Source organism: Myxine glutinosa, chromosome 3, assembly GCF_964187855.1.
Source record: "Myxine glutinosa chromosome 3, kmMyxGlut1.1, whole genome shotgun sequence".
NCBI classification, from domain to species: Eukaryota; Metazoa; Chordata; class Myxini; order Myxiniformes; family Myxinidae; genus Myxine; species Myxine glutinosa.
Window position 1 is genome coordinate 196,360,679 of NC_136263.1, and position 25,372 is coordinate 196,386,050.

The 25,372-nt window shown below is 48.7% G+C and overlaps 1 protein-coding gene across 4 annotated transcripts in view; it reads left to right on the forward strand.

Moving 5' to 3' along the window:
* LOC137422886 (disks large-associated protein 2-like) overlaps positions 1 to 25,372 on the forward strand; it is a 402,494-nt gene that overhangs the window by 349,193 nt on the left and 27,929 nt on the right. For all 4 annotated transcript variants that reach the window (XM_078774953.1, XM_068109517.2, XM_068109518.2 and 1 more), the window contains 3 exons: positions 6,301 to 6,395; positions 18,676 to 18,943; positions 20,345 to 20,621. In XM_078774953.1, the coding sequence (XP_078631079.1) occupies positions 6,301 to 6,395; positions 18,676 to 18,943; positions 20,345 to 20,621 (640 nt within the window). The remainder of the gene's footprint in view (positions 1 to 6,300; positions 6,396 to 18,675; positions 18,944 to 20,344; positions 20,622 to 25,372) is intronic.

The following is a 25,372-nucleotide window of genomic DNA, read 5'->3' on the forward strand; positions in this document are numbered from 1 at the left end:
AGGTCCTTCTTCTTGAAGGTGGACCTCATACGCGGCTACCATCAGGTCGCCGTCAGGCCGGAGGACGTCCCGAAGACGGCGGTCATCACGCCATTCGGACTCTTCGAGTTCCTGCGCATGCCCTTCGGTCTGAAGAATGCGGCTCAGGCGTTCCAGCGACTGATGGACAGCGTCCTGCGCGACTTGGATTTTGTCTACGTCTACCTGGACGATATCCTCGTCGCCAGCGCGTCCTGCGAAGAGCACCTACGCCACCTCCGCACGCTCTTCGAACGCCTGGGCCAGCATGGCCTGATTGTGAACCCCGCAAAGTGCCGGTTCGGCGCCGCCACAATCGATTTTCTGGGGCACCGTGTCACCAGGCACGGAGCCGTCCCCCTGCCGGCCAAGGTGGAGGCGGTGAAGGGGTTTCCGCGCCCCCGCACGATCAGAGGGCTGCAGGAGTTCCTGGGCATGGTGAACTTTTACCATCGGTTCCTGCCCCGTATCGCCCAGCTCCTGCGCCCCCTGCACGAAGCTCTCCGAGGTAAGCCGGGCAAAGGCGACGTTACCTGGACCGAGCAGATGGACACGGCGTTCACGGGCGCGAAGCTCGCCTTGGCTAACGCCACCATGCTCGCGCACCCGGCGCCCGATGCACCGATCGCCCTCACCACCGATGCCTCGGACTACGCGGTGGGCGCGGTGCACGAGCAATGGGTGCGTGGAGCTTGGCAACCGCTGGCGTTCTTTAGCCGGCAGCTTCGCCCGCCCGAACGCCGTTACAGTACCTTCGACCGCGAGTTGCTCGGACTTCACTTGGCGGTCAGGCACTTCCGCCATCTGCTCGAGGGCCGCGCGTTCACTGCCTTCGTCGACCACAAGCCGCTGATCTTCGCGATGGGCAAGGTCAGCGAGCCGTGGTCGGCCCGGCAGCAGCGTCACCTCTCGGCCGTGTCCGAGTACACGACGGACATCCAGCACGTCGCGGGGAAGGACAACCCGGTGGCGGATTGCCTTTCCCGGGCCGTCGCGCACGCAGTCCACCTCGGCATCGACTATGCCCGGATGGCAGCGGACCAGGCCGCTGACCCCGACGTCCAGGCCTTGCAGACCGCCGTCACGGGCCTCCGCGTCACCGAGGTGCCGTTCGACGGCGCGGGCGCGGCCCTCTTGTGCGACGTCTCCCTCGGGCGTCCTCGCCCCATCGTGCCCGCGGGCTGGCAGCGCCAGGTGTTTGACGCCATCCACGGCCTGTCCCACCCGGGCGCGAGGGCCTCCCAAAGGCTGATCGCCGACAAGTTCGTCTAGCATGGCCTCCGGAAGGCCGTCCGCGGCTGGGCCAGGACGTGCCTCGCGTGCCAGCGCGCCAAGGTGCACCGGCACACCCAGGCCCCGTTGGCCCCGTTCACGGTGTCGGAACGCCGGTTTGACCACGTCCACGTGGACCTGGTGGGACCTCTGCCCCCCTCGCGGGGTTTCACCTACATCCTCACCATGGTGGACCGCGCCACCCGGTGGCCGGAGGCCGTGCCCTTGGCGTCGACAACGGTGGCCGATGTCGCGCAGGCTTTCATCGCCACCTGGGTCGCCCGGTTCGGCGCCCCCTCAGACATCTCATCCGACCGCGGCCCCCAGTTCACCTCGGAGCTCTGGGGGGCGGTTGCGCAGGGGCTCGGGGTCCGGCTGCACCAAACCACGGCCTACCACCCCCAGGCTAACGGCCTGTGTGAGCGATTTCACCGCTCATTGAAGGCCGCGCTCCGGGCCACCCTCCGCGACGGCGGCTGGGTCGACAGGCTCCCCTGGGTCCTGCTGGGCCTCCGGACGGCGCCCAAGGAGGACCTGCGCGCATCCGCGGCGGAGTTGGTCTTCGGGCAACCGCTGCGGGTGCCTGGGGAATTCCTCCCCGACTCCACGGCACCATGGTCCGCGGCACAGCAGCGCTCCGCTCTGCAAGAGACCGCCCAGAGGTTCGCCCCGGTGCCAACGGCATGCCACGGGCACCCACCGGCGCACGTCGCCCCGGAGCTTCGCGCGGCGGAGTACGTCTTCGTCCGCCACGATGCCCATCGGACACCACTGCGGCCCCCGTACGACGGGCCTTTCCGCGTGCTGGAGACCGGGGCGAAGCACTTCACCCTGGACATCGGCGGTACTCCTGACCGCGTTTCGGTAGATCGCCTCAAGCCGGCCCACCTCGATGTGGACCATCCACCGCCAGTGGCCCGACCCCCACGTCGGGGCCGCCCTCCTGCGGGCGGACCCCCGGCACCGCCCAGCCCCGCCGCCACGCCGCCCCCCATTCCTGCACCCATCCCAGGGGCAGCCAGGGGCATCCCACCTGGCATCCCTGCACCCCGGACGCCGCCGATCGCCAGGGGGCGCTTCGGCCGGGTCATTCGTCTGCCCCGCAAACTGGCCCTCCAGGTGCGCGGGAATTCTGGGGGGGCGCGTGTGGCGGACACAAAAGCCCACTGGCGTGGTGACATCATCCCGCGCACCAAGTGGGCGGTGGCCACGCCCGAGGGGTAGGCGTGGCCTCATGATATACACCGGGCGCCCAGCCCGGAGCAGGCCAGTGTTACAGTGAGCTCCTACAATAAAGATGTTTATAAGTTACCGCTTGTCCGCTTCCTCCTTGCTCGCAAGCAGCGCGCGTAACGCCGCGCTTTAACGCGTTCATTCACAACACCGGCTTCGCCGGCTATAATAAAGCAAACGTATATCGTTATGTCGTTATGTCGCTATGTTTATATGCGACGCTAACGTCTTCTTCTTCTTCAAATAATTTAGCACCATTTTAATTAACTGTCTTAATTGCGTGAAGACTGCTGAGACCCCCAGACCTTTGACGACCCTTTAATTCCCCCAAGACGCTTCAGACCACCAAGACCCCTGAATACCCAAAACACCCCAAATACCCAAAATACCCTTCAAGGCCCTGAGGTGCAAAAAGACCCTGAATACCCAAAAACCCAAAAGACCACGAAGACCCAAAACACTCCGAAGACCGAAAACACCCTGAAGACCCAAAACACCCCGAATACCCAAAACACCCAGAAGACCCAAAACAGCCTGAAGACCCAAAACACCCCCAAGACCCAAAACATCCCAAAGAACCAAAACACTCCGAAGACCCAAAACACCCCCAAGACCCAAAACACCCCGAAGACCCAAAACACCCCGAACACCCAAACCACCCCGAAGACCCAAAAGACCCAAAAGACCCCGAAGACCCAAAACACCCCGAACACCCAAACCACCCCGAAGACCCAAAATACCCAAAAGACCCCGAAGACCCAAAGACCCTTAAAGACCAAGAAGAACCAAAAGACATTTAAGACCCAAAAGCCCCTGAAGACCCCGAAGACCCAAAAGACACTGAAGACCCTTAAGACCCAAAAGCCTCTGAAGACCCAAAATACCCTTAAAGGCCCAGAGGATCCAAAAGACCCTGAAGACCCAAATGGCCCTGAAGACCCAAAACAACATGAAGACCCAAAAGACACCGAAATGGTCAAAGATGCCTACCCCTCTGAAACATGTGGTGAGGCATACGGAGCGTGCCGAGTCATGCTAGATCATTATAATAGAGCAAACATATATGGTTATGTAGTTATGTCGTTATGTATGTTTGTTTATATGCGACGTAAACGTCTTCTTATTCTTCAAATAAAATTAACACCCTCTTAATTAACCCTATTAATTACGTTTAGACTGCTGAGACCCCTCAGACCATTTATGACCCTTTAATTACCCCAAGACCCTTAAGACCACCAAGACCCATGAAGACCCAAAATACCCTTAAAGACCCTGAAGACCCCAAAGTCCCAAAACACCCCAAAGACCTAAAATACTCTTTAAGGCCCAGACTCTCAAAAAGACCCTCAAAACTCCACTCTCTGCCGCTCCATTCCTCTTCCCTCAGATCGGCAGTCTGCAGCCTCCTCACTCTCTGAAGACTTGGACAAAATCACAGACTGGTCAAACAAGTGGAACATGTCTTTCAATCCTGACAAATCTCACTCTCTTACTATGTCTCTCCGAAAAGATCGACTGGACAACCCTCCCATCTACTTTCTCAACAATCCTCTCCAAGAAGTTCTGTCGCTCAAGCTTTTGGGTCTCACTATCTGCCATGACCTTTCTTGGGAAAACCACATTTCCAAGCTGGCCTCCAAAGCCAGTCGCCGACTGGGCATCCTCCGTCGTGCGATGTCCTTCCTCGGCACACCTGAGCTCCTCACCACATACAAGGCTTCCATCCGCAGCTCAATGGAATACTGTTCACCCCTATGGGCTGGTGCTCCTGCCTCACACCTGGCTCGGCTTCACGCTGTTGAATCCAAAGCTTTCAAAATCATTGGAATCTCCCGCGATGAAGCTATCTCTGAGGGCCTTTCACTCACTCACCGCAGGCAGGTAGGTGGTCTTTCTGTCTTCTACCGACTCCTCTCCGGCCTTGCTCCCCCAGCTCTCTCTGTGCTCTGTCCCCCAAATATTCCTACAGGTCGCACAAGATCTGCCAGCAACCCTCTGATCGTTAAACTGCCGAAATCTCGGCTCTCTGCTCACCTTCACTCTTTCATTCCTCTTTTCTCCCGCCTCTGGAACAAACTCCCACACTCCCTTCAATCCCACTCCTCCCTCCAGGTCTTTAAAACAGCTGTTCACCACCATCTCTTATCTTCCCCCATCCAAAACCTTGATCTTTTCTACCCCCACTAATTCACCCCAGATCCACCTTGTTTGAAATTCCAACTTCTTTCCTGGAAGTCCTGGCAGTGTCCATATGTTTATGCCTCTCCCACCCCCCTCCACCCCCCTTCACATGCCTCCCCCCAAAGCCCTCTCCCTCCCACAGATCTCTCGATGTCTCCATGTCTCTCGGTCCCTGCTCTCAAATGTTGTGTTTGTGTCCTTCCCCCTCTCTCCCCATCTTGTCTACCGCTCCCGATGTTATTTGTTTTATGTGTCTGTTTGTCTTTCTGTGTGATTAATGTTCGCTCTTTCACGAGCCTCGATCTTGTATACAAAAAACAAACAAACAAAAAAAAAAACAAATGGCCCCGAAGACCTAAAATACCCAAAAGACCCAAAACACCCCGAAGACCCAAAACACCCCAAAGACCCAAAGCATCCCGAAGACCCAAAATACCCAGAAGACCCAAAATACCCCGAAGACCCAAAATACCCCAAACCCCAAAACACCCCAAAGACCCTTAAAGACCCAAAAGACTCAGAAGACCACAAAGACCCTTAAAGACTCCAAAAACCCAAAATACCCCGAGGACCCAAAACACTCGGAAGACCACAAAGACCCTTAAAAACCCTGAAGACCCAAAATACCCTGAAGACCCCAAAGACCCCGAAGACACAAAACACCCCAAATACCCAAAATACCCTTGAAGGCTATGAGGCTCAAAAAGACCTTGAAGACCCAAATGTCCCCAAAGACCCAAATGTCCCCGAACACCCAAAAGACACCGAAGACACAAAAGACACCGAAATGGTCAAAGATGCCTATCCCTCTGAAACGACATGTGGTGAGGTGCGAGGAGTGCGCCAAGTTACACTAGTAGTTATAATGGCGTTTCTGTGGGAGCAACGGCTTCCCCAGGAAGTGAAAATATTATACACCACAAACACATTTGATTAGCTTTTTACACAGTCGCTAATACTCTTTATAACACTAAATGAAGAAATTTGGAGGAATCCCGACATTCGTGAAGTAAGGTTTACTTACAGAACTGAGCGACGATCTACTATACTGTATATAACCCACAAATGTTGGGTTAATAACATGGCCCTTTCTGCCGCTACCGTGGCATTTTTCATAGCGAACTTTTGAAACTCGCTCTTGCTGTTTAACACGAAACTGAAAGGGAGAAGCTCGGGTTGTGCTCCTTTACCAAGCAGCTAGCTAGCGCTTGCCAAGCAAGCCGTTCCTTAACGGTTTTGAATGGAGTGCTTGCTCGAATGCTTAAACCACTTGGCGATCTCTCCACAAGAAACTTGGTGAATGAACACACAGCCTATGTTCTTGCGACCCGACCATAGATCGACTGTAATCTACATACCCCAAAGAGGAATGACCCTTCCTGCCCCTCCCGTAGTTAGCGGCTGTACTGGTTAGTCAAAGCACAAAATGTATTTTCCCCACCTCCCTCACTATCACCCCTCTTTCCCCCCTGCCCCCTTCCTCACAAGTTGCAGACTATTCATGCAGATACCTTGTATATCTGACAAAATGTTTCCATCTTGGAATAACGTTGACTGTGAACATGCGGTGGAATGAAATTAATATTTTTGATGCAGGTGGACAGCCCGGGTAGCTCGCATGAAGTGGCTGTGGAACGCAGAAAACTCCACCGGTTCCAGTCCATCGGCATCCAGGTGGAGGACGAAAAGAGGTACGATGTTGTGTAATTCTCCTGCAAGTGCAGGTCACGGCCCGCTTGTTCTTTCCCTTACTGCTGGCACGGTTAAGATGCCATGAGGGAAATATCGTTTTCAAAACACCTCGTTAGCATCCATATTTACCATAGAGAGCCTGGAGCTTCTCACTCCATCACAAGAGCCATTCTTTGTGTAATACTGACTGTGGGGTGCGGAACTTGTGGACCTGTACCTGGCCTTTTGGTGGCAGGTTCAAACAATCTGTTTCATGCAGTTTCATTGTGGCCCTGACAATTGCTGGTGATAAACATGGAAATACATTTCGATATTTCTACTCTTGACTTTTGGTAGTTTGGAATTACCACTTTACACTAATATTAAAACTCTCCTCAAAGTGGAAATAATCCTCTTTAACTCTCATCCATATATGAAATGACTCCCAAATACCCCCAAACTGCAATAAAACAGGCTGTGGCTTGTTCAAACATGAAGCTGTGGTGTTTATTTTTTTTGTATACAAGATCGAGGCTCATGTAAGAGCTAACATCAATCACAAAAAAAAGGGACACACAAAACATAAAATAAAGGGGGCGGGAGACAAGATGGGGAGAGAGAGGGAAGCACACAAGTACAACAGCAGAGGAACCAAAAGACCCTGAAGACCCAAACAGGGACATCAGGAGATCTGTTGGAGGGAGAGGGCTTGGGGGGAGGACACATGGAAGGGGGCGTGAGAGAGGTATAAAACACATGGACGCTGCTAGGACTTCCAGGAAAGAGGTCGGTATTTCAAAAAAGTGGATCTGGGGTGAATTAACGGAGGTAGAAAAGATCAAGGTTTCGGATGGTGGAAGATAAGAGATGGTGGTGAACAGCTGTTTTAAAGACCTGGAGGGAGGAGAGGGATTGAAAAGAGTGAGGGAGTTTGTTGCAGAGGCGGGAGAAAAGAGGCATGAAAGGGTGAAGGTGAGCAGAGCGCCTTGATTTTGGCAGTTTAACCATAAGAGGGTTGCTGGCAGATCTTGGGCGACCTGTAGGAATATTTGGGGGACAGAGCACAGAGAGAGCTGGGGAAGCAAGGCCGGAGAGGAGTCGGTAGAAGACAGAAAGACCACCTACCTGCCTGCGGTGAGTGAGTGAAAGGCCCTCAGAGATAGCTTCATTGCGGGAGATTCCAATGATTCTGAAAGCTTTGGTTTCAACAGTGTGAAGCCGAGCTAGGTGTGAGGCAGGAGCACCAGCCCAGAGGGGAGAGCAGTATTCCATTGAACTGTGGATGAAAGCCTTGTAAGTGGTGAGGAGCTCAGGTGTGCCAAGGAAGGACTTCGCACGACGGAGGATGCCGAGTCGGAAACTGGCTTTGGAGGCCAGATTGGAAATGTGGTTTTCCCAGGAAAGATCATGGCAGATAGTGAGACCCAAAAGCTTGAGTGACAGAACTTATTGGAGAGGATTATTCAGAAAGTGGATGGGAGGGTTGTCCAGTCGGTCTTTTCGGAGAGACATAGTGAGAGTGTGAGATTTGTCAGGATTGAAAGACATGTTCTACTTGTTTGACCAGTCAGTGATTTTGTCCAGTTCTGCAGAGAGTGACAAAAGGAAAGACAAAAAGAGACTTTCAGGACAGAAAAAAGAAGTATTCTTTCAGGAAGAGAGTTTCAGGACAAAAGGAAAGTTTTTCTTTTTCAGAAAATGAATGGTGTGGTGCTGCGCACACACGACTCGATTGCCAGAGAGGTAGGCCACAACGCGTTGGTAATACAAAGAGTCTTTATTGAAAGCTCGCACTTCAGCACTGGGCGGGCTCGAGCTTAGAGCATATATGTGCCGAGGCCACGCCTAGTCCCCGGGCATGGCCGATCGGTCGAAAGGCGGGGCATGTGCTTTCGCTCCCCGCCTGGACGCTCACGCCACCCACTGGTGCGTGGAATTATTGCCCCTTGTGTCCGCCACACGTGCCCCCCCAGAATTCCCGCGCACCTGAAGGGTGAGTTTGCAGGGAAGCCGGATGACCCGGCCAAAACGCCCCCTGGCGATGGGTGCAGGGCTGGGGGGTAGCGGGACGGCGGGGCTGGGGGGGGGGGGGTGCCGGGGGTCCGACCGCCGGGGGGCAGCCTCGACGCGGAGGCAGAGCTGCATGCGGGGGGTGGTCAGGACCCAGGTGGGCCGGCTTGAGGCGGTCCAGGGAGATGCGATCCGGGGCACCGCCGATGTCGATGGTGAAAAATTTGTCCCCGGTCTCCAGCACGTGGAAGGGCCCATCGTACGGGGGCCGTAGTGGTGCCCGGTGGGCGTCGTGCCGGATGAAGACGTACTTTGCCGTGCGAAGCTCCGGGGCGACGTGGGAAGGCGGGCAACCGTGGTGTGCCGTCGGCACCGGGGCGAACCTCCGGCGGTCTCCCGAAGGGCGGAACGCTGTCGCGCCGTGGACCAAGGAGCCGTGGGGTCGGGTATAAATTCACCCGGTACCCGCAGTGGTTGCCCGAAGACCAGCTCCACCGAGGACGCGCGCAGGTTGTCCTTGGGCGCCATCCTGAGGCCCAGCAGTACCCAGGGGAGTCTCGACCCAGCCGCCGTCGTGGAGGCTGGCCCGGAGCATGGCCTTCATTGAGCGATGAAAGCGCTCGCACAGGCCATTGGCCTGGGGGTGGTAGGTCGTGGTGCGGTGTAGTTTCACCCCGAGCCCTTGCGCCACCACGGCCCAGAGCTCCAAGGTGAACTGGGGGCCGCGGTCGGACGAGATGTCCGAGGGGGCACCGAACCGGGCAACCCAAGTGGCGATGAAGGCTTGTGCCACATCAGCCGGAGATGTCGCCGCCAATGGGACAGCCTCCGGCCACCGGGTGGTGCGGTCCACCATGGTGAGGAGGTGGGTGAACCCCCGCGAGGGGGGTAGAGGTCCAACCAAGTCGATGTGCATGTGGTCGAACCGACCCTCGGGCACCGCAAACGGGGCCAACGGGGCCTGGGTGTAGCGGTGGACCTTTGCGCGCTGGCACGTGAGGCATGTCCTGGCCCAGTCGCGGACGTCCTTCCGGAGGCCATGCCAGACGAACTTTGCCGCGACGAGCTTCTGGGATGCCTTCGTGCCCAGGTGGGACAGGCCGTGGATGGCGTCGAAAACTGGGCGCTACCAGCCAGCGGGCACGATGGGGCGAGGCCGGGCGAGGGAGACGTCGCATAGGAGGGCTGCGCCCGCGGCATCGAACGGCACCTCGGTGACGCGGAGGCCCGTGACGGCGGTCCGCAAGGCCTGGACGCCGGGGTCGGCGGTCTGGTCCTCCGCCATCCGGGCATAGTCGACCCCGAGGTGGACTGCGAGCATGACGGACCGGGAAAGGCAATCCGCCACCGGGTTGTCTTTACCCGCCACGTGACGGATGTCCGTTGTGCACTCGGACACGGCAGAGAGGTGACGCTGCTGCCGTGCCGACCATGGCTCGGCGACCTTGGCCATCGCGAACACAAGGGGCTTGTGGTCGACGAAAGCCGTGAACGGGCGGCCCTCCAGCAGATGGCGGAAGTGTCGGACCGCCAGGTGGAGCCCGAGCAGCTCGCGGTCGAAGGTGCTATAGCGGCGTTCGTGCGGGCGAAGCTGCCGGCTAAAAAACGCCAGCGGTTGCCAAGCACCACGCACCCACTGCTCGTGCACCACGCCCACCGCGTAGTCCGACGCGTCGGTGGTGAGGGCGATCGGTGCATCGGGCGCCGGGTGCGCCAGCATGGTGGCGTCGGCCAGGGCCAGCTTTGCACGCGCAAACGCCGCGGTCATCGGCGCCGACCAGTCGATGTCACCTTTGCCCGGCTTGCCCCGGAGGGCCTCGTGCAAGGGGCGGAGGAGCTGGGCGACGTGGGGCACGAAGCGGTGGTAAACATTTACCATGCCCAGGAACTCCTGGAGCCCCTTGATCATGCGGGGCCACGGGAAATCCCTGACCGCCTCCACCTTGGCCGGTAAAGGGACGGCCCCATGCCCGGTGATGCGGTGCTCCAAGAAGTCGATGGTGGCGACGCAGAAACGACACTTGGTGGGGTTGATGATTAGGCCATGCTGGCCCAGGCGTTCGAAGAGCATGCGGAGGTGGAGCAGGTGCTCCTCCCGGGACGCGCTCACGACCAGGATGTCGTCCAGGTAGACAAACAGGAAAGGTAAGTCGCGCATGATGCTGTCCATAAGCCGTTGGAATGCCTGGGCGCATTCTTCAACCCGAAAGGCATTCTCAGGAACTCAAAGAGGCCGAAAGGGGTAATGATGGCCGTCTTCGGGACGTCGTCCGGTTGGACGGGGACCTGGTGGTAGCCCCGGATGAGGTCCACCTTGGAAAACACGGTCGTGTTTGCCAACCGGGTGGAAAAGTCCTGGATATGCGGGACCGGGTAGCGGTCGGCCCGTTCGATCTCCGTCAGCCCGTACGTGGCGATGAGGAGACGTTTGAGCGCCTCGTACCTGTTGTCGCCCGGCGGGCGCCGAAGGATGGACACGACTCGGGCGGTAGTGCCGGGCCCGAGGGCGGCGACCACGTGCTAGTACCGGGTCTCGTCCGCCGTTACGCCTCGGAGTTGGAATTGAGCTTCGGCCTGCAAAAACCAAACGTCGGCTTGTGCTTCCCAAAACTCGGGGAGTTTGACTGCGACGGCGTTGGTAGCCATGGCGCGTTCGGTGGTCAGCAACGGCTGAACCAATCGGGGTCACCAGTGTGGTGCTGCGCACACACGACTCGATTGCCAGAGAGGTAGGCCACAATGCGTTGGTAATACAAAGAGTCTTTATTGAAAGCTCGCACTTCAGCACTGGGCGGGCTCGAGCTTAGAGCCCGCATATATGTGCCAAGGCCATGCCTAGTCCCCGGGCGTGGCCGATCGGTCGAAAGGCGGGGCATGTGCTTTCGCTCCCGCCTGGACGCTCGCGCCACCCACTGGTGCGCGGAATTATTGCCCCTTGTGTCCGCCACAATGGTACTTTTTTTTTCCTTTTTTTTCACAGATTAATCTCTTTCTCTCAGTGAACGTGTCCTTTGGCTATGATTGTGATAATTTGAAATCTTAGAATCAAAAAACTTACAAAATGAGGAAAATCTATTTCTTATTTCAAAACTTTTGATTTCCTGTCGTGTATCTATAGTGATTACGAGAAGATAAGACCCGTCGCTTCACTGATGGGAATAGCAATGTTATAGAATCGAGATAGATTGCCGTATGCTTTAAAAGGCGGTGTATGATCAGAAAATAGTTTGAATTGGGTGATAAATTACTGTTATATGAATGAAATGTTGGAAGAAAAGTATTGAATATAGTGTTTTCTGAATCTAATTGATATGAGTAACGGGATTGAATGAAACTCAACATTATTATAAGTGAAGAAGATGAAGGAGGAAGAGTTTTTGTTTTAATGTAAATTGGAACCGGCCCATCTATCGTAACGTTACTCAACTATATCATACTGTTTGCAGATTGCCTAGCATCTGATTGTGTAGGGGGTACCGTTATTGCTTGATTAGGACAATTGTTGATGGCCGTGCGCACGCACGGACACGGACACAGGTACACCGCGACTGAGTTCCTTTTATATAGTGACTTGTAAAAAGCCCATCAAAAATGACGGGGTGGAACAGTTTCTCCGACGGTGGAGCCTCGTGAGCATGGCAAAGGCTGAAGCCTCGGCCTAGTGTCAGGTGTGCTTCCATCTTCATTTATTTGACATTATATGGATGTAAATGAACACTCATTTTACTCTGCATGTGTTGCACATCATGTGCAGCGAATTTCACCTCCCTGTGCCTTGTATTTGTTGTTTAAAAATAAAAATAAAACACTTCTGTACACCGCCCTTGAGGCTCAGTTTCCACATAAACGTCTACATTTCCAATGGAAGAGATATAGTTATTTTTTTATGGGAAAAAATTTTTCGAGTTTGTTTTATCCGCACAAATAGACTGTATGTAGTATTGCAATTTGCATGAATATTAATGAACTAGCCGAAACCCGGGGAACATCCACGGAAGGGAGGATGTGGTGTATGGATAGAGTGTACCATTATGGATGGCATAGGGGATTTGCTTGTCCGAGTAAGAGTTAGGAAGAAAGATGAGAATGAAGAGTGCGTATATGAACAACGTATTTATTGCAATCTACTTAAATGACAACGCTACGATATACTTTTGAAAAATGAATGGATTCATAATAGGAATCGGCATAGCACCACTCTGGGATTGTCCACTCAGTGGACGGCTTGCTGTTGCCTTCGACTGTCCAATCAGCGGACGGCTTGCTTCGCCTTCGCCCAGCAGACGCCAATATGATGGCGTCGTAAGATGGCGTCGTATCGACAGTTAATCGGATGCTTTTGGGCCCCAACGTCGGCTAATTCAGATTTTTCGAGTATGGCTGTACGTGATAAACAAAGAGCGCGGTTCGTAGATCGTAAATCCATTAGTGCCGTGGGCATCGGGTCACTGGGTGCGGCGTAAAAGGGATAACAAAGTCGAGTCCTTACGCTATTATTATATAGATGCACGATGAACCGGAAAGGATGCGACGTAACCGGTAGTGACGTGTATGAGCTGTGGTGAGGAGTTGGAAAGGAGACGCCATTAAAAACCTTTGAGCTGAAGAGCCTGCGTGTGGGCCCTCATTGCTATACAACACCGTAGTAAACATACATTTTTGTTAAAAGTTAAAAGATTGGCCTTTAAAATCTTACCTTATGAAGGGGGACAGACATCTGTACAAACACACAAACTGACATTGTGTTTTATATGGTCGATTATATTCAGAGAATTAAGATGGACAACACATGTACAGACAGCCTAACTGATCATCCTGAAGATCCTTGAATCACACTGGAGTTTCACCAAGGGGTTAAGGAGAGTGTATAACACCATGGCCGGTGTTACCATTAGTCGTGGATAATATCCAAGTTTGGTTTCACCGTCATCTCAACTGTTTGCCATTTTGAGACGATGCAAAGGACGGAACCAGAACTATACCAGAAAACCGAACGAAGAACTAACCTTGCTCGTGAAGTCTCGTCTCGGTCTGCGTTGGCAGACAGGTAGAACACTGAATGAAATCAACCGCACGTTGATGGAGGTATGCCAACCACTGTGGGAAGCAAGGGGGAGCTGAAGTTTCGAGCACTAACCCTTCATCGGAGCAAAAAGACGAGAGATAGATGTAAGGGTTGATATAGGGTGGGAGTGTCAAGGTGGATGGGTCAAGGAACACGCAAGGTGAGAATGACTCATATTTGCACGTCATGGGGTGAAGGGTCAGTGTTTAGAGGTTAAAGGTCAAGAGGACTGTCATTTGTCGGAAAGAGAGTATAATACGGAAACAAAGCATTTTTATAGTGGCCTCGGAGGTTAATGGGATGTGAACAGGATCTTTTCTTGGGTTTTTTTTGTTTTGTTGGCAGGAGGTTGTTAAGCCGTTTTCACCCCTCAGCCCAATGGATTAAGGGGTGTTGTCGTCACGGGCGTCGTCCGGGCGGGCGGGCAGACGGACGTTCGGGCGTCCTTCAACTTTTGGTTTCCGTCAATTTCGAGCAGAACGGCTTGTCCGATTAAATCCATTTTTGCAATGTGTGTTGGGGTTGAGTAGAGGAAGGTTCTTTTCGAAAATGGGCGCGCTGCGATTTTCAATATGGCCGCCACGGCAGCCATCTTGAAATTGGTTTCCATCAATTTCGAGCAGAACGGCTTGTCCGATTAAATCCATTTTTGCAGTGTGTGTTTGGGTTGAGTAGAGGAAGGTTCCTTTCGAAAATGGGCACGCTGCGATTTTCAATATGGCCGCCACGGCAGCCATCTTGAAATTGGTTTCCATCAATTTCGAGCAGAAGGGCTTGTCCGATTAAATCCATTTTTGCAGTGTGTGTTGGCGTTGAGTAGAGGAAGGTTCCTCTCGAAAATGGGCGCGCTGCGATTTTCAATATGGCCGCCACGGTAGTCATCTTGAAATTGGTTTCCATCAATTTTGAGCAGAAGGGCTTGTCCGATTAAATCCATTTTTGCAGTGTGTGTTGGGGTTGAGTAGAGGAAGGTTCTTTTCGAAAATGGGCGCGCTGCGATTTTCAATATGGCCGCCACGGCAGCCATCTTGAAATTGGTTTCCATCAATTTCGAGCAGAACGGCTTGTCCGATTAAATCCATTTTTGCAGTGTGTGTTTGGGTTGAGTAGAGGAAGGTTCCTTTCGAAAATGGGCACGCTGCGATTTTCAATATGGCCGCCACGGCAGCCATCTTGAAATTGGTTTCCATCAATTTCGAGCAGAAGGGCTTGTCCGATTAAATCCATTTTTGCAGTGTGTGTTGGCGTTGAGTAGAGGAAGGTTCCTCTCGAAAATGGGCGCGCTGCGATTTTCAATATGGCCGCCACGGTAGTCATCTTGAAATTGGTTTCCATCAATTTTGAGCAGAAGGGCTTGTCCGATTAAATCCATTTTTGCAGTGTGTGTTGGGGTTGAGTAGAGGAAGGTTCATGGGCGAGAAATTGGTTAATGGGTTCATGGGCGAAAATTTAATTACTTGCAGTTCCTACTCGGTATACAACTTCGCTTCAAATAACAAATTATCATCAATGCTTCCTTTCACCATGCATGGGCTGAGGGGTTATGCCTGCTTTGCGGTGCTATTTATTATATCGGTATTGCAGGTGCATTCAGGTGCAGCAATTGTCTCACCTTTCTCGACATTAATGTTTCGGGCAAAGAGAATGGACGTGCAACCATTGTCCATTACAAACCTACAGAATAAATTGACGATTTTATGCAACCTTGACCTTTGACCTTTTGATCTAAAAAAGAACAATTGACTCCTACCTTTTAATTAGTGAACCAATTCAGTGACCCGATTTGCAAATTCTTTAGATTTCAGGTCAATCAGGTGAAAATTGGTGATTTTACGCAACCTTGACCTTTCACCTTTTGATAATAAAAAAACAAAAAACAATTGGCTTCTAGCTTTTGATTGGTGAACCAATTCAGTGTCCAATCTGCAAATTCTTAAAATCCAGGTCTGGAATACCACTTCACCAATGACGTTATTGTTATCACCCTATATATCCCATGGGGAGTTAATCACATATGCCGAGTTTCAATTTTTTTCGTTGAGCGGTTTCGGAGATGTCCAAAAAATTCCCTTAAACCCAATATGGCTGCCATACCATGTGACCTATGACGTCAGTGATCAATAAAATATCCATGGGGATTCCCTCCTATTTTTGAAGTTTCACATCTATCGGACAAGCGGTTGTGAAGAAAATTTTTTTTAAGGGAAAATATATAGACATGGACACACACAGGTACACAGACAGACACAGGTGTTACAATAGTCTTGCAACCCCTTTGGGACGAGACTGATGATGCTTGTGAGTTATTGACCGAGCGTATATTTCCCACCTCCATCGTGACCAGTGCACCTGAGTTTTGTTTCTTACTGCAACTCGTCATGAATGAACGATGCGATGCCACCAGCACTAATGTTCACTCCACCAGTCAGATATAGATGTCTTGCCTGGCAATCATGGCCACTTTGTGTGGCCTATGGTCTGTAAATTCCAACAGGCCTGACCTTCACAAGTTCTAAATCTACACTCATCACTCTACCTTTGAAAAACAATAGTCCATGTCAAATTTGAACTACCTCTTAGTCTGTCCCCTGCGCAGCAAGAGACGGGGTTTTGTAATCACTTTTGTGTGATTGTGTGTGTGTGTGTGTGTGTGTGTGTGTGTGTGTGTGTGTGTGTGTGTGTGTGTGTGTGTGTGTGTGTGTGTGTGTGTGTGCAGGCCGTAACTTATTTTACCATTTGAGTTTTATCATGAAATTTTCACCAAATCGTTATTATTATAATACGAAGAAGACAAATTAATAATGTTGTCAAAAGACCAAAAGGTTAAAGGTCAACATCACCTAAAATCATCAATTTTCATCCAATTGACCTGAAATTTCAAGTTTTGTCATCAATTTTTCAATAAAGCTTTATTATGAGAATATGGAGAAGGCAAATTACGTAATAATTTGGTTAAAAGGTGAAAAAGGTCACAGGGCAGCATCATGTAAAATCCTCAATTTCATTCAATTGACCTGAAATTAAAAAGATTTACATATCGGGTCCCTGAATGGGTTCACCAATCAAAAGATACAAGCTGATTGTTTTTTTTTTTAGATCAAAAGGTCAAAGGTCAAGGTTGCATAAAATCACCAATTTTCACCTGATTGACCTGAAATTTAAAGAATTTGCAAATCGGGTCACTGAATTGTTTCACTAATTAAAAGGTAGGAGTCAATTTTTTTTTTTGATCAAAAGGTCAAAGGTCAGCGTCACATAAAATCGTCAATTTTCAGCCCGATTGACCAGGAATTTTAAGAATTTGCAAACTGGGTCACAAAATTGGTTCACCAATCAAAAGCTGCAAGCTGATTATTTTTTTAGATCGAAAGCTCAAAGGTCGAAGCTGCATAAAATCATCAACTTACATTTTGTATTTTTTTTTATTTTACGGTTTTTGTTATTTTGAGCTTATGGAAGAAGAAGAAGCAGAAGGGGAAGAAGAAGACGTATGATTTCAAACGGACGCGGACAAGCTTTGCATTTTCAGAAACTTTCTAGTTTCGTTTTTGGAGATTACTCTAAAATTGGTCAGGTAGAAGAAGAGGAAGAATAACTCCTTTGGCGTCTGCAGACATACAGGGCGGCCGAGGAAGTTTTTCCTTGGCTCGGGGGCACAATCCTGGATGGATCGCCACTCCAACCCAGGATACTCAAATGGCTCATTCTTCCCAGTAAGGTGATACTCATTTTGCCAACTTTGGAATGATGACAATCTTAGTCAATGCACCTGGTGTTATTAGTCCCCTACCGGTGTACACCGGAGGGGACTATAGGTTTGCACTCCGTCCCTCCGTCCGTCCGTCCGTCCGTCCGTCAGTCCGTCTGTCCGTCAGTCCATCACGCAAAGAACAGTTTTCCGGACTTTTTTTCTAAACGCTTACCGCTAAAGATTTCAAACTTGGCACATGGTTTCCTCATGATAAGCTACAGGTCAAGTTCGAACTTCACGACGTTTCGATCATTTTTGACAAAGTTATGCACTTTGAACTTTGGGAATTCTGATAATTCCGATGATCCTTAACTCAGTGCCATTTTAAGTTTTAATTTCCTTTAAAAAAAGATTTTCTCTGCAATAATAGGACCGATTGAGATCAAATTTTCACCATAGGAGGGACTCGGTCTGTAGAATATTTTAATGGTAATTATGACGTCACAGGTCACGTGGTTCGGCCGCCATATTGTTTTTCGTGAAAACACAAAAACCCCTTTTTCTCCAACGGCTGAACAGATCGATGCCAAACTTTGCAGGCAGAATCGCATACCCATGACGAGCAAAAAGGTCAACGAGCATGACGTCATGCGTCACATGGTTTGAGTTATGACGTTTTTAAGCATGAACCTTTAAAACCGAGCCCCTCCCTCATTTTTGATCCAATCGAGGGGAAACTTCACATATCTGTTCAGCATGTCAATCTACTAAAATGTCCTTTTGGAATTTGCGATAGGGCACGTGGTTTGGCAGATATCGTTAATTAAACGAAATATTTTAAAAATGGATATCTCTTGTTTATTCTCGAGTTCTCCTCAAGCCGCACCGCGCGCCCTCAGCCTCGTCTCGCGAACGTCAGCGTGACACAGCGCACGCTTTCTGGAGTGGCGGAGCCAAGCTGAGCAACATTTATATATACACCGATCATTGATCGTGAACCGGAAAATATAATAAATTACTGATATTTAGCGACTCGAAAGGTTCTTTATCAACAACTTATTTTCTCGTGCTTCTGCTGACCTGTCTGCAAGGTGTATAAATCGAAGTCCCGAGTGCGAATCACAGGTGAGCCCGTCCTGAGGTAATTAGCAATTGGGAACGATTCGGAACCTGTGGGTAAATAACCCTTGGTAATTTCCCCAACAGTTTTCCGGACGACAGACTGCCGGTAGGGGACATGTATTGCAGCGCAATACTCACAATGCTTGTTTTAATGGCACAATAAGGGGTCAGACTCAGGATCCTATGGTCTTAAGGCAGGAAATTTAACCAGCAGGCCTTCGGTCTTGTAGCAAACATGGCAAGTCCACCACATGTATTTTCATAGGTTTCCCTTGTTCTACTGGTTGTATATCATTGTTGTCTCCTTTTCTTTTGCACTGCCATTATTATACTTCCGACCATCAATCTTGACATTCAATGCAATACAAGGAAGGAAGTGATCGTGTTTTGGGATGTTGTGTGCGACCTGCAGGGGTAGTCGGCTAGCTCGCTCCAACAGTATCTCCGCAAGCATTCAACCGGACACGGTGGTGCTGCCCATTTACTCGGCCACCACAGAACGTAACGGGCGCCATCGAAGCCACTCGAACCTAAGGGCGGCACCTCCACCTCCTCCTCGCCGCTCCTCCGACCTCGAGACCCCAGGTCGTGGTCAGGTTCGAGGTCTGGGAGACCCGGGTCTGCCTCAACCACACGGTCGCCAATCTCCACGCTTCGCTCCCATCCAGAGACAGGCCGAGGTAGGCTGGTCCCCTTTAAGCATTTCTGGGACATGTTTTGTTTAACCGAACTGTTTGTACTATTCACTGAATCGGGAGTTAACCTGCAGAGTGTGACTTATCAATGCCGTGTCACACCTTGCACTTGAATGAATCCTAATTTAAACATCTCATTAACAAAATCTGGACTTTTTATCCACACCGTGCTAGTTCATGCTCATCGAGTGCGAGGAATTAATCTCGCACAAAATTTATTGAAATGTTTATCAATTAAACCAAAGCTAGATAGGAGACTGGGGCAAAAAGTAAACATTTGGAGGATAGTTGTGTAAGGATCTGGTTGCCATGTCGATAATGTTGCTTATTTATTCGGAAAGATGCTAACTCTTCAACTTTTTTGAAAAATAGGACCCTTATGCAACATACATGCAACTAGATGTATTCATGGAATAAATACCCCACGCAGTCAACCTGGTGTGAGGCAACTCTTCTGTTTTAAGGGGTTTTTTTTCCCCTTTGATCCAATATGGCTGCCAGACCATGTGAGCGATGACATCATAAATTTACATTCTCTAATACAATTGTTGTGTAGATCACGCCCAATAAATTTCAAACTGATCAGAACAAGCGTTGTACTTGTCGAATTATGACGTCATAATTAAGGCACCGATGACATCACCATTAAAAAAAAAAAGACCTTATTCCCCATGCAGAATTCTTGACAATGAGCCACGTTTCAACTTTCTTCATGGAGTGGTTTTTCAGATATAAAGGTGCAATGTTTTTCAAAGATGGCGGCTGTACCACGTGACCTATGACAAAAATGATTATCAAATATTCTACAGGAGGAGTCGTTCCTATGGTGAAAATTTCGTGTCCATCGGACCAACAGATGCAGAGAAAAAAAAATTCATACTGTTCGGATCAAGCGTTCTACTTGTCTACTTATGACGTCATAAGGAAGGCAACGATTACATCATCATGAATATATGTTGTTCCACATGGGGAGTGCTTGACAATGAGGCATGTTTCAAATTTTTTCCATGGAGTGGTTTCGGAGATATATAGGTGCAAAGTTTTTCCAAGATGGTGCCCGTACCACGTGACTTATGACGCTATAATTATCAGTAAAAAGTATACAGGCGGAGTCACTGCTATGGTAAAAATTCCGGGTCAATCGGACCAACGGTTGCCGAGAAAATGTGTTTTTAAAATGCAGACACGCACGTAGGTACGGCACACGTACGCATGCACCCGATCGCTTAACCGCGCTTTTCGCTTGGTGAGCGCAGGGTAACCACCTGGCATCAGAGTGAGCACTCATGATTCTAGTGTTAGCTTTCAGCAAAATGTTTTTAACATATTTTGCAAACTCTGTGGCCTGAACATCTTCATGGAGCTGAGCATACCGTGCCGTTGCAGGTTGAACTCGATGATGGATTACCAGATTTTGATCCAGCTGGATTACCTCCACCTGAGCCTTGGAGTCCTGGTGAATCTCTGGGATCCCCGGGGTCTTCCCCACCACTTGTTTCGCCACTTCCTCCACCACCACCGCTACCGGTCACTCCTTCTCTTCTGAGTTCGAGTCACGATGGGCCGTGGTTTGCACGCTTGTTGCGGGCGGAGCGAGAAAGGATGGAGGGTTGGTGTCTGCAGATGGAACAAGAGGCCCGAGATAACGAGCTTCCACCGGAAGGTATGTGAGATACAAAATTGAGAAGAGGCATCATTTTTCAAGTTGGTTCATCCTGACACTTGTGAAGCTACAACCATGACATAATCATGGTAAGGACCCTCACACACTATTATTGCTAGGTTGTAGATCTCTAAATCTGTGCATGTCCACACAATCACAGATTTAACTAGATGTTATTCATAGAATACTTACCCTGCGCAGTCAACTTGGTGTGAGCCAACTCTTCTGTTTTTGAACGTTTCTTTTTTTTTGATCCAATATGGCTGCCAGACCACGTGAGCGATAACGTCATAAATTTATATTCTCTAATATAATTGTTGCATAGATCACGCTGAATAAATTTCAAACTGATCAGACGAAGCATTGTCCCTGTTGAATTATGACGTCATAATTATGGCACCAATGACGTCATCGTTAACAACACCTATTCCCCATATGTAGTTATTTAAAATGAGCCACGTTGAAATTTTTCCCATAGAGCGGTTTTGTAGATATAGAGGTGCAACGTTTTTCGGTTTTTCCAAGATGGCACCTGTAACACATGAGCTACGACGTCATGATTATCATTAAAATGTTGTAAAGGAGGAGGCGCTCCTATGGTGAAAATTTAGTGTCCATCAGACCAACAGTTGCTGAATATTTTAAAATAATGATTGGATGGATAAGTGTTGTATTTGTCGAATTATGACGTCATAACGAAGGCACCGATGACATCATCATTAACGTATCTTATTCCCCATGGGGAATAGTTGACAATGAGCTAGGTCTCAATTTTTTCCATGGGATGGTTTCAGAGATATAGAGGTGTGAAGTTTTTCCAAGATGGCGTCTTACCACGTGGCCTTTGACGTCATAATAATCATTAAAATGTTATACAGGAGGAGGCTATGGTGAAAATTTAGTGTCAATAGGACCAAGAATTGCAGAGAAAAAAATTCATACTGATCGAATCAAGCGTTGTACTTGTCGAATTATGACGTCATAATTAAGGTGCCAATGACATCATCATTAACATATCTTATTCCCCAAGCGGATTTCTTGACAATGAGCCATGTTTCAATTTTTTCCATGGAGTGGTTTTGGAGATATAGAGGTGCAACCTTTTTTCGATTTTTCTAAGATGGCGCCTGTACCACGTGACCTATGACGTCATAATTATCATTTTTAAAATCCCACAGGAGGAGCCGCTCATATTCTGAAAATTTCGTGCCAATCGGACTAACAGTTGCAGAGAATTTTTTTTTTCATAGTCATCAGATCAAGCATTGTACTTGTCGATATTATGACATCATAATTAATGCACTGATGACATCATAATCAACATATCTTATTCCCCATGGGGAGTACTTGACAATGAGCCATGTTTCCATTTTTTCCATTGAGCGGTTTGGCAGATTATAGAGGTGTAAGGATTTTCCAAGATGGCGTCCGTACCACGTAACCTATAACGTCATAATTATGAGAGAAAATATTCTACAGGCAGAGTCGCTCCTATGGTGAAAATTTCATGTCAATCGGACCAACGGTTGCCGAGAAAATTAATTTTTAAAATGCAGACACTGTACACGTACGGCACACACACGGCACACACGGCACACACACGGCACACGGCACACGGCACATACACACACAGCACACGTATGCACCCGAATGATTAACCCCGCATTTCGCTTCATGAGCGCAGGGTAATAACTAGATGGTATTCATAGAATACTTACCCTGCGCAGTCAACTTGTTGTGAGCCAACTCTTCTGTTTTTGAACATTTTTTTCCTTTGATCCAATATGGCTGCCAGACCACATGAGCAAAGACATCATGAATTTATATTCTCTAATATAATTGTCGCATAGATCATGCTCAATACATTTCAAACTGATCAGACTAAGCGTTGTCCATGTCGAATTATGACGTCATAATCATAGCACCAATGACGTTATCGTTAACAACACCTATTCCCCTATGGAGTTCTGTACAATGAGCCATGTTTAAATTTTTTCCATGCAGCGGTTTTGGAGATATAGAGGTGCAACATTTTTCGGTTTTTCCAAGATGGCGCATGTACCACATGACTTGTGACGTCATGATTATCATTAAAATATTCTACAGGAGGAGGCGCTCCGATGGTAAAAATTTCGTGCCCATCAGACCAACAGTTGCTCAGAAAAAAAATTCACAATGATGGGATCAGTGTTGTACTTGTCGAATTATGTTGTCATAATTAAGGCACCGATGACATCATCATTAACATCTCTTATTCCCCAAGGGGAGTACTTGACAATGGGCCATGTTTAAATTTTTCCCATGGAGCGGTTTCGGAGATATAGAGGTGCAACCTTTTTCGATTTTTTGCAAGATGGCGTCTGTACCACGTGACCTATGATGTTATAATTATCATTAAAAAAAATTCTACAGTAGGAGCCGCACATATTCGGAAATTTTTTTTGTCCATCGGACTAACAGTTGCAGAGGAATTTTTGTTTTACTCATACTGATCAGATCAAGCGTTGTACTTGTCGAATTATGATGTCATAATTAAGGCACCGATGACATCGTCAACATATCTTATTCCCCATGGAGTACTTGACAATGAGCCATGTTTCAATTTTTTTCCATGGAGCAGTTTGGGAGATATAGAGGTGTAACTTTTTTCCAAGATGGCGTCCGTACCACGTGACCTTTGAGGTCATAATTATGAATAAAAAAAATCTGCAGGTGGAGGCTGTTGGAGAATTAATTAATTTAGCCTTGAATGATACTCATTGACTCATTAACTCAATAATTAAGGTCCAAACTTGTTTCAGAAGACAATCGGCTGATTTTAATAGAACGTGGGAGTTCTCAATTCACTTTTACAAACGGTATTACAAAACGCTCACTTCAATTCAAAGTAACACATACACGAACAAAATAAAATCACCACGCAGGCTCAGCACGCTACATTCAATACAGGCAACTGGACTGAGAACCTCTACGACTTTCTGTTACACGGCTATTTATGGTTGAAGATGAAAGTGTGAGAGGTCAGGTGAGGGTCAGAGAGGAGAGATAACATTTCAGCATAGCAGTCATTTGTGATTTCGCCCTTTGTTGGATCCATCCATGGCAGGCAGCTCCTCCAGGTCGTTATCTCTGTTTCTTTTCGGCCAGGAGTGTCAGATAATGATTTAAAGTCAAACAGAGATTCCAGCTGTCTTCAATATAAACAGAGCTTACTGCCCCTTTAAGATAACATGCTAGCATGAGGAGGATATCTGGTTTGTCCCAATCTCCAGCCTGGAGAAAACAGGGTTACAAGAGTTCAAATAAGAGGGTTACACATTATTGTTACAAGATTCAGTTCTATAGTTTAGATCTTCAATATATATGTGTATATATGTATTGTATGAAGAGTACATTTATTTGTTATACAATATTTGAATAAAAGAGACCATTTCTTTTTATTCTCTAAACGGGCTGACTTGACTGTGAGGCTCTGAAACTTGATAACATCTCACAGTTCAAGCTGGACATTTGCCTCTAAACGTGAGCTTGCTGGCTCTGTCTGGATTGTAATCTCGGTAAAGGAGTTTAGAATTGTTAGATTTTCATAGAATACAGTTAACACTGATTAATATACAGTCACGTGAAAAAGTAAGTACACCCCATGTAAAGTTTTGACTTTTTCAACATATTTCAACATACAGCTATTTGATCTTCATTTCAACAATATTGATAGATAAAGGTGATATAATATAACAAATATCATGAAACATTTATATTTTGTATTCCATTGTATAATTTAAATAAACCTAAATGCAAATTTTGCATGTGGAAAAAGTAAGTACACCCTTGGCCCCCTTTGGCAGAAACAACCTCAAGTAGGCGTTTCTTATAACTGTCTACCAGTCTCTGACATCGACTGGGAGAAATTTTTGCCCACTCCTCCATGCAGAATTCTTTCAGCTGTGCAATGTTTGAGAGGTTTCTTGCATGCACAGCTCGTTTCAAATCCCCTCAACATCTCAATGGGATTTAGATCCGGGCTTTGACTTGGCCATTCCAGAACCCTCCATTTCTTTCTTTTCACCCATTCCTTGGTGGATTTACTGGTATGTTTAGGGTCATTGTCATGTTGCAAGGTCCACCTTCGGTTGAGCTTCAACTTTCCGACAGATGGCCTCACATTATCCTCAAGCACACTCTGGTACAATGAAGAATTCATAGTGGATTCTATGATGGTGAGCTGCCTAGGCCCCAATGCAGCAAAGCTGCCCCAAACCATAATATTTCCACAACCATGCTTTACAGTTGGTATCAGGTTCTTGTGGCTAAATGCTGTCTTTGGTTTTCGCCAAACATGTCTTCTGGTACTGTGGCCAAATAGCTCTACCTTTGACTCATCTGTCCAGAGCACATTGTTCCAGAAGTGCTGGTCTTTGCCTTGGTGTTCATTTGCAAACTTTAGTCTTGCCCTGATGTTCTTTCCAGACAGCAAAGGTTTCCTCCTGGCACACCTCCCATGTAGATCAAATTTGTGCAGCCTCTTTCTAATGGTAGACTCGTGCACTTTGACATCAACAGTGGCAAGAGCTACCTATAGGTCGCTTGATGACATTCTGGGTTCCTTAGAGACTTCTTTCCGCATCTTGTGGTCTGCTCTCGGGCTGAACTTGCTGTGGCGGCCTGGCCTGAACAAGTTGGCAGTTGTTTGGAATCTTCTCCACTTGTAGATGATCTTCCGGACAGTCGAATGATTGATTTCAAATTGTTTG